General features: G+C 29.5%; 1 protein-coding gene across 3 annotated transcripts in view; it reads left to right on the forward strand.

Moving 5' to 3' along the window:
* Positions 1-12,609, forward strand: part of cm (AP-3 complex subunit carmine) — a 40,237-nt gene that overhangs the window by 1,304 nt on the left and 26,324 nt on the right. For all 3 annotated transcript variants that reach the window (XM_075370851.1, XM_075370850.1, XM_075370852.1), the window contains exons 2-4: positions 6,252-6,436; positions 7,785-7,897; positions 11,064-11,185. In XM_075370851.1, the coding sequence (XP_075226966.1) occupies positions 6,252-6,436; positions 7,785-7,897; positions 11,064-11,185 (420 nt within the window). The remainder of the gene's footprint in view (positions 1-6,251; positions 6,437-7,784; positions 7,898-11,063; positions 11,186-12,609) is intronic.

The raw sequence follows: 12,609 nt of genomic DNA on the forward strand, positions 1-12,609 counted from the left end.
AAAGCTAACAATTAAAAACTTCAAACGATTTTAAAGGTGTTTGAAGGCTGTCACGTGTGAGCCTTGAGCTTGTGTTATAAATTGCTAAAAGAATAGTGTTGACATTGAATATTTTAATTTTGAACGTAGCTTTTCAAGTTTATAAAAAAAAAATATTGTTGTATTTAATACATTCTGAGTGACTTTATTTAATTACTTTATCAAGTGCCAACGGGCGAGGAGCAGATAGAGGGTCAGTGCAGTTTCTTGCCCTTGAGAAATCATCCCTAAAGGTGGATGAATCAATGGATGGTCCAGCTTGAGACTGGAAGACAATGGGTTACATCCAGATTGAAGATCCCTCAGGATTCACTTGAAGAAACATGGTAATGGCATTTCATGAAAATTATTCCTGAGGTAAAATATCCCCTCAGTTGGATCTATGGGAGGAGATTTCATTAAAGCATGGTAGTAATGAAAAGATGAAAAAGATAATGGAAACATTGAGAAAGGAAGCTAAGAGAATCGAATTGGAATAACTGTTCTCACCCTTTTACAGGCAGGGAAAGAGGAAAATGTAAAACAAGAGATGAAGGAAAATAGTTTCATTTTTTTTTGTTTAAATTGGTAAGATAGGGGTTAGTGGAGAGTTCAAAAGAGGAGAATATTATTATTCTGAAGAGGAAAAGACTAGAAGTCTGGGAGTTGTATTTGTAGTTAGGAAAACTTTGATGAATAAAATAATTAAGGTTTGTTTTATATAAACAGTAGAATCATAACTGTGAAAATAAAGGATACAAAAAAATGTTGATTCAAGTTTAAATGTGAACAAGCCAACACTAATATAACTTCTTCTAATATAATATATTAGAAGAAGTAATATAATATATTCTTCTAATATAATATATTAGAAGAAGTCATGGAAAAGGAAAAGAGGAATATTTGTTTTACTGTGATGAGTGAATGAGAGAAGCGATTGAATAGTAAACTTTTGTAAAGAAAACTCTTTGATAGTTTGTAATATCTTCTTTGAGAATCACTAAAGAAGAAGGTATGCTTGGACCTAAAGAAGTATTGGATTGATTAAATATTAATACATAATAGGTACAGAAATTGTCTTGAAAATACAAAAGTGTATCCCAAAGCTTCAGGACCATAACCTGATTGTGGCAGAAGTACTCATGGAAGTGAAAAAAGTTATGAGAGCCACAAAGTTTTAATACAGAAGATCTCAAGGAGGAGTCGCAAGCTAAAAATTAGAAGAAATATTCATGAATATGAATTATTGGCCGAGAGAAAGTTGTACTGAGGACATAGATGAAACATGGATCAGGATGAAAGAGAGCCTGAAAAGGGCTGCTGTAGAGATGTAGGGTTTAAGAAAAATAATAGAACAAAGAAAGAGTGGGTTACTGAAGCCATGGTACAGAAGATGGAAGAAAGAAGGAAATTAAAAAATGAACACCAGTGATAAAGAGAGAAAAAGGTGTAAGAGATTAAATAATGAGTTAGGAGGGAAGTTGAGAAGACAAAGATGAAACATGGATCAGGATGAAAGACAGTATGAAAAGGGCTGCTGTAGAGATGTAGGGTTTAAGAAAAATAATAGAACAAAGAAAGAGTGGGTTACTGAAGCCATGGTACAGAAGATGGAAGAAAGAAGGAAATGAAAAAATGTACACCAGTGATAAAGAGAGAAAAAGGTGTAAGAGATTAAATAATGAGTTAGGAGGGAAGTTGAGAAGACAAAGAGAGGGTTTGATGAGAATGAGTATGATGCAATAGAATATTTGGAGAGAGAAGGAGAATTTGATATGGTGTATATAGAGGCGAAGCAGATTTTGTTTTCAAAGAAAAGGAAGTGCATTATGAAGGAAATTGAAAATAATAAAGATAGAATAGCCCGGGATTCTTGAGAACTTCGCAGAAGATGGAAAGAATAAATAGAATGGTTGTATGACTAGAAAACCAACCAGATGAAGTTAGTTTAGAGGAAGAAGCGAGTGTGTGTCAAAAAAAAGAGGATATATTCAGGAGGTGGCAGTGGAAAAGCTTTTTAAGAAATGAACGAAGAAGCCATGGGCTTAATGAATTAGCGATAGAAATTCTACAAAATTTTGGAAGTAAACAAAGAAGAAACTTGTTTATTTATGTAATGAGACTTTTGAAAAAGGTAAATTTCCAAGAGATTTTTTTATCAACTGTGATGATACCAATTAAGAAGACAAGTAATGCAGTCAAGTGTAAGGAGTTCAGAACTTTAAATCCATGCAGCTAAAGTACTTCTAGGGTTATGATAACTAGCAGATTTTCCATATCATTTGCTGAAGAACTTTCAGATGGGAAGGGGTACATGAGATGAAATTGTATTACTGAAAACTATTGGTGAAAGGTACATTGAGAAAGGAAGAGATGTATATATAGTTTTTGTAGGTCCTGAAAAGGCTTTTGAACGAATACAGTGGGATAAATTAACGACCATTCTAAAAAATAAAGGTTTTGGCACAAAAGCAGACTAATAAGTAGTTTGTACCTTGAAAGTGAAGGTTCAAGTAATAAATGACTTAAGGGAGGAAGGTTGATCGGAAGAGACAGTGCTGTCTTTCACCTACCCTGTTTAACATTTACCTTGAGGAGATCATAGGAAATAGAGGATGTGGTTTGGTGAGAAGAGGATGGAATGCACCAGATTTGCTGACAACATGGTATTGTTAGCAGAAAATAACATGACACGAATGCTGGAGAACTTAGAGTGTGTAAGGACTTTGGTATGAAAATCAGTAGTAAGAGAATTATATGTATAATGATTGGCAAGGATAAGAAAAGAATGTCGGTTAACCTAGAAGGAGAAAAAATTGAGCAGGTTGAGTTCTGTAAACATCTTAGGAGCATTGTAGTGATATGAGATACACAAAGAAAATAGAAACTAGAATTGTAATGGCAAAAGAAGCTTTCAGTAGAAAGAGAAACTTGTTGTGTAGTAAACTTTATAAACATCTGAGGAAAAGACTTTCCAAACGTTTTGTGTAGATTATAATATTAAATGGAGTGAAGACATGAACTTTATGCAAGAAAGGTGACAAAAAATTAGAAGCTTTTGAAATATGGATCTGGAGGAGGATGGAAACGATAAGTGGGCAGACAGAATTACCTGCCAAATAGCAGAACACAGGTGATGTTTAATACAGTTTAGTTGCATTAAAAAAGAAAAAAAAATACTTTGTTGACAAAGTTGTTAGCAACCTTATATTATTATACTTTCATATTGGATATAAGTAAGAAATTATTTGCTAAGTGATCAGTGATCTATAGAACTCGCCTAAAATTGCTTAAAATGAACTCTTCTATTTATTTATGATTTTATTTAAGTGTTTTCATAAATGAATTTATTTAATAATTGATAAATGTTTAAAAATATATTGTAATTGTTAACTGTAGGAATGCGATTCACATTAAAAAATTAGATAATCATTTGTTTATGGTTTGTAGAAAAAAATTACAAATGTTAGTTTATTGTTTTAAGTCCATTTGTGATTGATGAAAAATGTTTCTTATCTGAACACTTATGAAATACTGTTCTTATAGAAGCTATAATTATTTCATTTGTAATTTATTTTATGAATATGTTTGTGCAATATTTTACTTATCATTTTTAATGCTGTTTTAAATATTGTTGGTAAAGTTTAGTTATTAATGTAGTGCATTATCATTGCAATGATATTTGAAAACCCATAAATAAATAAACGGTTACCAGTCTGTTAGGGAATTATGATTTTGCTATTAGCAAGTTATTTTTTTAAGTTATTTATATTTTCAGAGGTGAGTATTATAAGTTCTACGTTAAAAGGGATAAAATCTTAGAATATCTGAAAAAAGAGTGAATAAATGATAGTGAGTTACATAAAATTAATCTACATGAGATTAAGTGATTTTTTTACTAACCTTGTTGTTGCTATGTAAAATATTTTTGTTAACTTTAGAGTGTATGTACCTCTTCACTGTTTACATCTGGTTCAGACTAGCAGTGAATGCACTTTATATATATGTTGTTTATCTCCTGATACAATCGGGCATTAGCAGTTGTTAGAAAAATAAATATAGCCACCATATAAATATACAGTAAAATAGTGTTTGTTAAGTTGGTATTATTAGAAAGTTTTAATATTATATCTGTAGATTAATAATAATGGGATTTGTTGAGCAAAGCATTTTGAGTGAGAATAAGAACATAATCCATCAGTAATTTAATAGTGTTTCTGTTTGTCATTTTCAAATGTAAGTGGATTAATCTTTATATTGATCATTGGTAGTCTGCTGATATCACAGCTGATTGTTAAATTTTTAGAAAAAAATAATGAGTAACTATACTGAATGAATGAAATAAAATAAATAAATGTTATTCTGATCAGTACATAATAATTTTATTCAGATCACCTCTTTATAAGAAAAATTATAAATATAAAATCAAAATACAAGGTAATAAATAGATGCAATTATTATAATTATTTAAATATAAGCACGTGAAATAATTTAAAGGTAATTAAAACATTAAACATAAAAAACTACTACAAAATAATTCAATTGACAGTATTGAAAACTATTTTGAGCACATATTTATGTATACGTAGAATGGAATACAGAAACGTCTGGTTTTTTTTACTCCTTTTCTTATTAGTGCTATCTAAAAATTCATTGACAAAGTAATACTGTTTCTGTAAAAAAAAGAGATTTAGTTGTATTTAAAATAAATTGGTGGGAATATTTTTCAAACGGTTTGGTAATTTATTAAAAATGTCAATAGAAGCGTAACAAGCCTTCCTTATAAGCTAAAGTATTGTGTTGAGTTATATGAAAACAGTTCTGTTGTCTGATTTGGTGGGGGTAGATATTGTTATTTTTTTTTTAAGAATGAGTGATCATTCTTTTTAGCAAAGATTGTGCATTTGTAAATATAAACACACGGATAAGTTAACATGTTGAAATTTCTAAATATATACAGTTTAAACTCATATGTGTATACTTATATGTATTATTTTGAGATATTGATCTGATAAGCCCATTTTTTACTTCCTTTTATGAAGTAAAGGAAGTATTGTGATCATGAAAAATTTAGATTTCCAGATTTCAACGGAAATATCTGTTTTGACCATTCCTGAATTCATTTTGACCAGTTTTGGCATGACATCTGTATGCATGTATATACATATATTTATCTCACATAACTTGAAACTGATTAGCCGTAGTATGTTGAAATTTTGGATTTAGGACTGTTGTAACATCTAGTTGTGCACCTCCTCTTTAGATTGCAATCAACTGAACCATAAGAGGCCCAAAATCCAGAAAAATTTGGATTTTGGACTTTTTCTTTACTGCAGCAATAAGCTCTCATTGACAGCATTTCAATGATATATTATAAGTGGTACTTATTTTCATTGGTTCTGGAGTTATAGCAAAATAAAATTTTAATTAATGAAATATTTGGATCTTAGAAGGCACATCAATTTGAATCAGACAACTTTTTTTAATTTAAATATATTGATTTATTAATAATTAATTATTAACCTCTCATTACAAAGAAATTTTTACAATGAATAATAATTCAATAATAACATAAAAAAAAGACTGAAAAATCAGAAGGTTTTAATGAAATAAAATGTTATGTACTTTTCTTTTTAAAAAAAATGTGTAAATGTAATTTAATAGGCATTCAAGGAAGTCATGCGTTCTCCACATCAGATTTTTATATATTAAAAACATGATCTGACTTTTTGAGGTTAACCCCCAAGAGATGACATATTTTAGATGGGAGTGTAATTAGGCACAATATGTATTTATTGTTGAAGACAAGCTTAGCATTTTATTAAGGCACTTCAGAACAAAACAATGCTGTTGAATTTTGTCTCATACAAAATCAATTTGAACAACCCATGAAAACTTATCTAATAAAAGGCCCAGTAATTTTAGTTACAGGCAACATCATTATTGTTAATGGGAATTGCATGTACACATGATTAGCAGTGTTACATCTACTTGAAAAACACAATACTTATTTAAAGTTAGATGATTACAATCCACCCGATGAATAATTTTTTTTAAGTGACATTGCAGAATTTTCATTTCCTTGTAAACAATTATATTCAGATAGAGTTGTTTTATCTGCAAAGAGGATTAAAATGAACAGCTCAAGATTTTATGGCAAATAAATGTGTAAACGCATCCGCATTTTAAATATATATATATTTATCATAATTCTTTCTTTTTGTTCTTAACAGAGATGTATTTATGGAAAAACATTGGAAGAGTGTTGTTTCTCGTTCAGTATGTGATTATTTTTTTGATGAACAGAGAAAAGTTGCCGGTTCTGAAGATATGCCTCCAGTTATAGCAACACCCCATCATTACTTAATTAGCATACATCGTTGCTGTATGTTTTTTGTTGCTGTTTGTATGACGGAAGGTAAGCTTTTGTATGTTCAGTATATTAAATGTTTTTGGATTTCATTTTTACTCCTTGGTTTATTAATAAATTATCCGTCCTTTTTTTACAGCCTTCTGCTTATTCTCATTAATTTATCTTTCCCGTATGTTTATGTTGCTTTACTGCTTACCAAGTTAAAATACTGTATACAACCTATTAAATTATATTAATTTGTTCCTTTACGCTGTCTGTCTCGATCCTACTTTGTGATTGTGATACGTGTAAAGTGCCTGAGGTGCATGTCATCAGTCGGAGATGCTTTCTCTAAGAGTAGTATTGTATATTATACAGCCAGTCCATGACTGAATAGAGTGAAGTTGTCACTTGTATAGCTGAATATCAATTACATTTCAATGAATTTGATACATTGATGTGCAGCTCGATATTTGGTTCAGTTAATAAGGCGGAAGTGAAGTTCTTCACTTCTTACTTGGGATCGTATACCTAGCACAAGATGTATGTGATTTGTGAAGATTGCTATTAAGTGATGAGTATTGAATCAGACGAATTGCCTAATGCCTTTAACATTTATATACCATTTATCATAATTTAGAAAAAAAACTTATTTATGATGTTTATTAATGTAGGATTTACTCTGTATTTGGTTTTGTAAGCAGTCTATGAAATGTTGAATAAAAATTCAGCAATATAATTAAAAAAGTGTTAGCCTTTTTTTCATAATATTTACATAAAAGAATGTTTATTTACAGTTTAAGTACTAAATCAGTTATTATTGTATATAAATCTGTATTAATTTTTGTAATGAGGTAATAATAACTCATAGAAACTTTCAGGCAGTTCCTTCAGAAAATTTTGATCATAGGATTTCTTGAATGTGTGTAATGTGTACTTCACATTTCCTTCTTACTGCTACTCTAAGAAAAATTCTTGGCTTGCATTATTCTTTCTTTTTCCTGTTTAGCCTCCGGTAACTACCGTTTAGATAATACTTCAGAGGATGAATGAGGATGATATTATGTATGAGTGTAAATGAAGTGTAGTCTTGTACATTCTCAGTTCGACCAATCCTGAGATGTGTGGTTAATTGAAACCCAACCACCAAAGAACACCGGTATCCACGATCTAGCATTCAAATCCATGTAAAAATAACTGGCTTTACTAGGACTTGAACGCTGGAACTCTCGGCTTCCAAATCAGCTGATTTGGGAAGACGCGTTAACCACTAGACCAACCCGGTGGGTTTGGGTTGCATTATTCAATTTTATTTTTGTAATAAATAATCATGTAATTTATATTTTTGAGAATTTTAGTTGAAACTGCTAAATAATTTTCAGTTCGATTGCATATTTTTCTTCTCTTTTTTCAGTTCCACCACTGTTTGTAATTGAATTTCTTCATAGAGTTGTTGATACATTTGATGATTATTTTAGTGAATGTACTGAATCTATTATCAAAGAAAACTATGTTGTTGTCTATGAGGTACTTTATTTGCATACATTTTTTTACTTAAATATTAATGTAATTTTTTTTATGTTTTCTTGAATTTAATATATTAATGTCTATGTTTCATTTATTTTTCTATTTTATTGAAATTATTAATAGTTTTATATATATTTAATCTTTTTTTTCAGGTATTTTTTAATCTATAAAATGCTGATTCTTTTCCTATTTTACTGGTGCATACAAAGCATATACTCAAGTATTCTTTTAAAGTCGCTTCCTTCTTCAATGAAACCAACCCTTTTACAGAATGTCTGATTTTCCTTCTATATACTGTTCTTTCATTTTCTTCTAGCACTAGTAATACCAAATATTTGAATTCTTTAGCCTAGTCTGTTACTTTTCAAGCTACCTCCAGTCACACACAAATTACATAGCACAGATTACTTGTACTTGAATATTGCTCTTTCTGCTGATCTTCATTGCAGTTTTGACAATTTCTTGATTTCAGATGCCCAATTTCGTTTTGATTCAGCCCTTCCCCGTATAAGAATGTCAATGTAAACAAATAACCTCAAAAATTGTGCTTCTTTCTGAACATCACTGCTTCACTTATGTATGTATTTTGTAGCTATTATAAATTGTATAGGAAATAATACATTTCCATATCTTAAATCGGTTTTAATCAGAAACCGTTCTTCAACAATAAATTTTAACAATTCTTGCTTTTATCATATTTTGTTTTGATCACATAATTGACTTCCTTTTTTAATGCATTCTTTTCGATTCTTTTCACTCAACTATTCTTGGTATTATGTTTTACAATTTTTTAATACCTAAAAATAGTAAGATGAAATTTTATTTTTCTGTTACTCATTTCCTTTCATAGATCAGTCAAAATGTGAACGTGGAATTAAAAGTTGATTTTTCTTTGTAAATCAGATTGGATCCTTTTGTTTCTGGCTTCTTAAAAACTGGGATTTCAATCTCTTTCTTTCAATCAGAGGTTATTTTTTAATCCTTTGAAACAGCTGTATAAGCTCTGCATGAGCATTGGTGATATTTCATCCTTGCTAGTTGTTTTATTGCTCATCATTTTTAAGGTACTTTGTGCCTTATTTACCTAATTTTCAATATTTTTTCACACTAAATTTTATAAAATCCACAGTTCTTTTTTTTTACGTTTCTATTGCTTCCATAACCACACTATCTTATTTACCTATTTACCACTATAAATCGTACTTTATGAAGAGTTTTTAACGTTTTTAAAATTTGTTTTAAATAATAGTTGTTCTTTTTTTTCATGAAAAAAAACTCTAATTGTGATTAGCTGCTTTTGATATCTTCTTTAATTTTATCATTCTCTGTAAAGTTATTATGTTCATAAAAAAATTCTTTGACTTCTGATATATTTTGTTCTTTTGTTTAAGAAGATTTTGTTTCTTCTGTTTATATTTAATGGATATTTATATATTATTTCTGACACGTCTCATTTCTTTTGTAATAATCTCTTATTATCTTTCAAATACATGTTAAGTTTTTATCCTTGGTGCTAAAAATTATGTTCCTTTTTTATTTCTTTCTGTGTTGTAGTTTGACTTTCTTTACTCTCAGTTACTGATTCCTGTGAATCTACATAACAGCAAAGTACCATTCACCTCTTTAACTCCTTTGATACTTTGTGCACTCATAAAAATTCAAATTTAGTTAGAACATTTTGCATGTATCCTTGAAATTTTTTATTACTACTGTGAAATCTATTTAAAAATTTAGCCATTGAAGAATAGAAACTGTGATTGGCAGAATAGTACTAATTTTTACATGACTGCCCAAAGACTAATATATTTAGTGTGTATGAATGTAAGTTTGTTCCACCGTAGCAGCTCAATGGCTGAACTGATTTAGATGTATGACCCCATGTTGGAATTCTTACATTTTGAGAATCGCACTGACTATATAAGTAATTAACTGGGTCTTGAAAAGATTGACTTTGGAAAAAAAAATTAATTATATATATATATATATATATATAAATTTTAAAAATTATACTATATATAAGATTTTCACTTGCACACTCTTTATATTAACCTATATTATATTAATTTGAATGCCAGGGTAATGATCTATTGTTAGCCAGAATTGAACTAGAACTGTTAGCGCTAGAACTGTTGGGATACCAATATATCAGTACTGTATTTAGTCAAAATTTATTAAAACTGCAGCTAGATTGTGCTGGAGTGTTTTATATTGGTTTTATATGTTTCATTCTACATGTATATTGATAGTATTCGGTTTTAGTATTCGGTATTGTTATAGCTGTTTCAACAAATTATCAGTATTGAGAGTCACATTACCATTAGTTTCTGAAAGTCACATTCTTCTGCATTGCATATGTTTATGCTCACTTATTTTGTAATATATACCTTAGCTTTGTTTAGTAATTGTTTCCATATTCTCTTTATTTAATTGTAGGGTTTGATTTTTGTTTGTTATTGTTCCTTTTTTTCTGAAATGGAGCCAACACCGAGCCCAAGTGGAAGACTTACCGACGATGATATTCCTGAGTAGTTTGACAAGTACAATGATAGTGAATATACATGTGACACCAATAGTGGTTCTGAAAGTGACCAAAGTAACCACAAATAGTGGTTCTGTTTGTATAAGGTGTAACAGGGGGTTGCATGGAGAGTGCTTTCCCAAATATAAATGCTAGGCAATACAAAAAACCAGGACAAAAATTGTCATGTACTCTCAAATTTCTGTTTATCATAACATCATAAATAATAACTAAAATTTCATACTTCAATGATTTTATTTAGTAACTTATGTGCATTTGATGGACATTGGTAAGTTTCCTTCAAATTAAGTATAGTGTTAGGAATTTGGAAACAAAAATAAACTTTTAATTTTTTTAAAAGTTTTTATTTAAATTTTATTTTTTTGTAATATGAACATTTTAAAGTGAAAAATATGGCATTTTCTAAACACCTTTGTATTCTACATAATGTTCTCGGTCAGTGTTATTTTTTCCAAATTTATAAATTGAAAACAGCATGATGTACAATGGTTTCAATAATAGTTCTGCAGGATTTTTTGTTCAGTAATAAAACCTAAAATTTATCACTTGCTTAATTCTGTTTATATTTTTGTATTATATTAATATGCACATTTTCCTCTTTTTTGTAACATTGTTTCATTTGTTTAGTTACTGGATGAGATGTTAGACAATGGTTTTCCACTTGCTACTGAATCAAATGTCCTCAAAGAACTTATTAAACCACCTAATATACTTCGAACTATTGCAAATACAGTTACTGGAAAATCAAAGTAAGTTTTTTGTTTTTCTATTTTTAGATTAATTAAATTTTATTATAAAAGGCCTGTTATATGTAATTGTCAGTTGGGGTCATTACACCTCTACACTCAAGAAAAAGGTTATATGTTCAATATTTCTGATTTTTTTTTACTTTTATCAAGATTTTACTTTTCCAATATAAAGGAACATGCTTTTAAATACCTTGTGAATAAAAAATGCATCGCTTGTTTTCAGACAGTTCAGCAGTGTTGTTAATTCAAGCTTCACCAAAAACTATGTCACTTCTTGAGATATAAGGAAGTGATAATAAAATTCCTGTTGGATTCACTGAATTTTTTAAGACAGCAGTTTGTGGACACATGTTGACATGTTGTAAATAAATACAATGATTCTTGTTACCAGATCTGAATAACAAGTCTAAGTAATTATTACATTGTTATGTAATAACAGTGTAAGAACATTACATTGTAATTAACAATATAATTACACTGTTATGTAATAACAATGTAATTAATTATATAACAATGTAATTACATTGTATTGTTGCATTAATTGTTATTTTTGGCATAAAATTCTCCTAAAAGACTTTGGTTTTGCAAAACATTGGTTATGATTTTGGCTTCACAACAGGGTTTGCACAAAATTGTTTACCTTTGGTAAATTTCAATAACAATTTCAAGGATGATTCAGAAAGTCCTCAGCTTGATAAAGAAAAAAAAATTTTCAAATATTTTTTTTCAATGTAATCTTTGCAGTTTGATGCATATAGAACAGTCACTTTCCAACTTTAATCATATTTAATGCCCTCATTGTAGCACAGTTTGTCCATCTCAGTAGAATAAGCAGTTGTCTCAGCCTTGGCTTCATTATTTGAAGTGAATCTTCATCCAGCAAACTTAATTGAAGTTTGAGAAGAGTAAGCAATTGCTAGGAGCCAAATTCTGGTAAATATATGGCGTATGTGGAAGCATTTTGAAGCATAAGTCATAGAGTTCTGCAGCAGCAACCCTAGACATGTGTGCAGGGGCATTATTTTGGTAAAAGAGTATTTTTTTTTTTTAACTTTTTACTCTGAATAGCAGTTCTCAATTGATCCAGTAATGAAACATAATGTTCCGTAGTAATGGTCCCACCTTTTTCTAGGTAGACAGATTCCCCAAAAAAGTGTAGCTGTAGCTTTTCCTGCAGCTGAAACTATCTTCACTTTCTTTAGTGTACTTTCGTCTACTCCCATCTACTGTTTAGTCTTTGGCTATAAATTCATATTTCATTTACTGTGATAAAACATCAAATAATCTGAGCAGAATCACATTTAAATAAGTCTAAACACCCTTTAGAAGTATTCATTCAAGTGTGTTTTTGGTTAACCGTTAAGAAACACAGCATCTATTGAGTGGGAAGCTTTTACATTCCTAAAACATCATGTAAAATGTAG

This window comes from Lycorma delicatula, chromosome 7 (genome assembly GCF_047948215.1).
Source record: "Lycorma delicatula isolate Av1 chromosome 7, ASM4794821v1, whole genome shotgun sequence".
Lineage (NCBI taxonomy): Eukaryota > Metazoa > Arthropoda > Insecta > Hemiptera > Fulgoridae > Lycorma > Lycorma delicatula.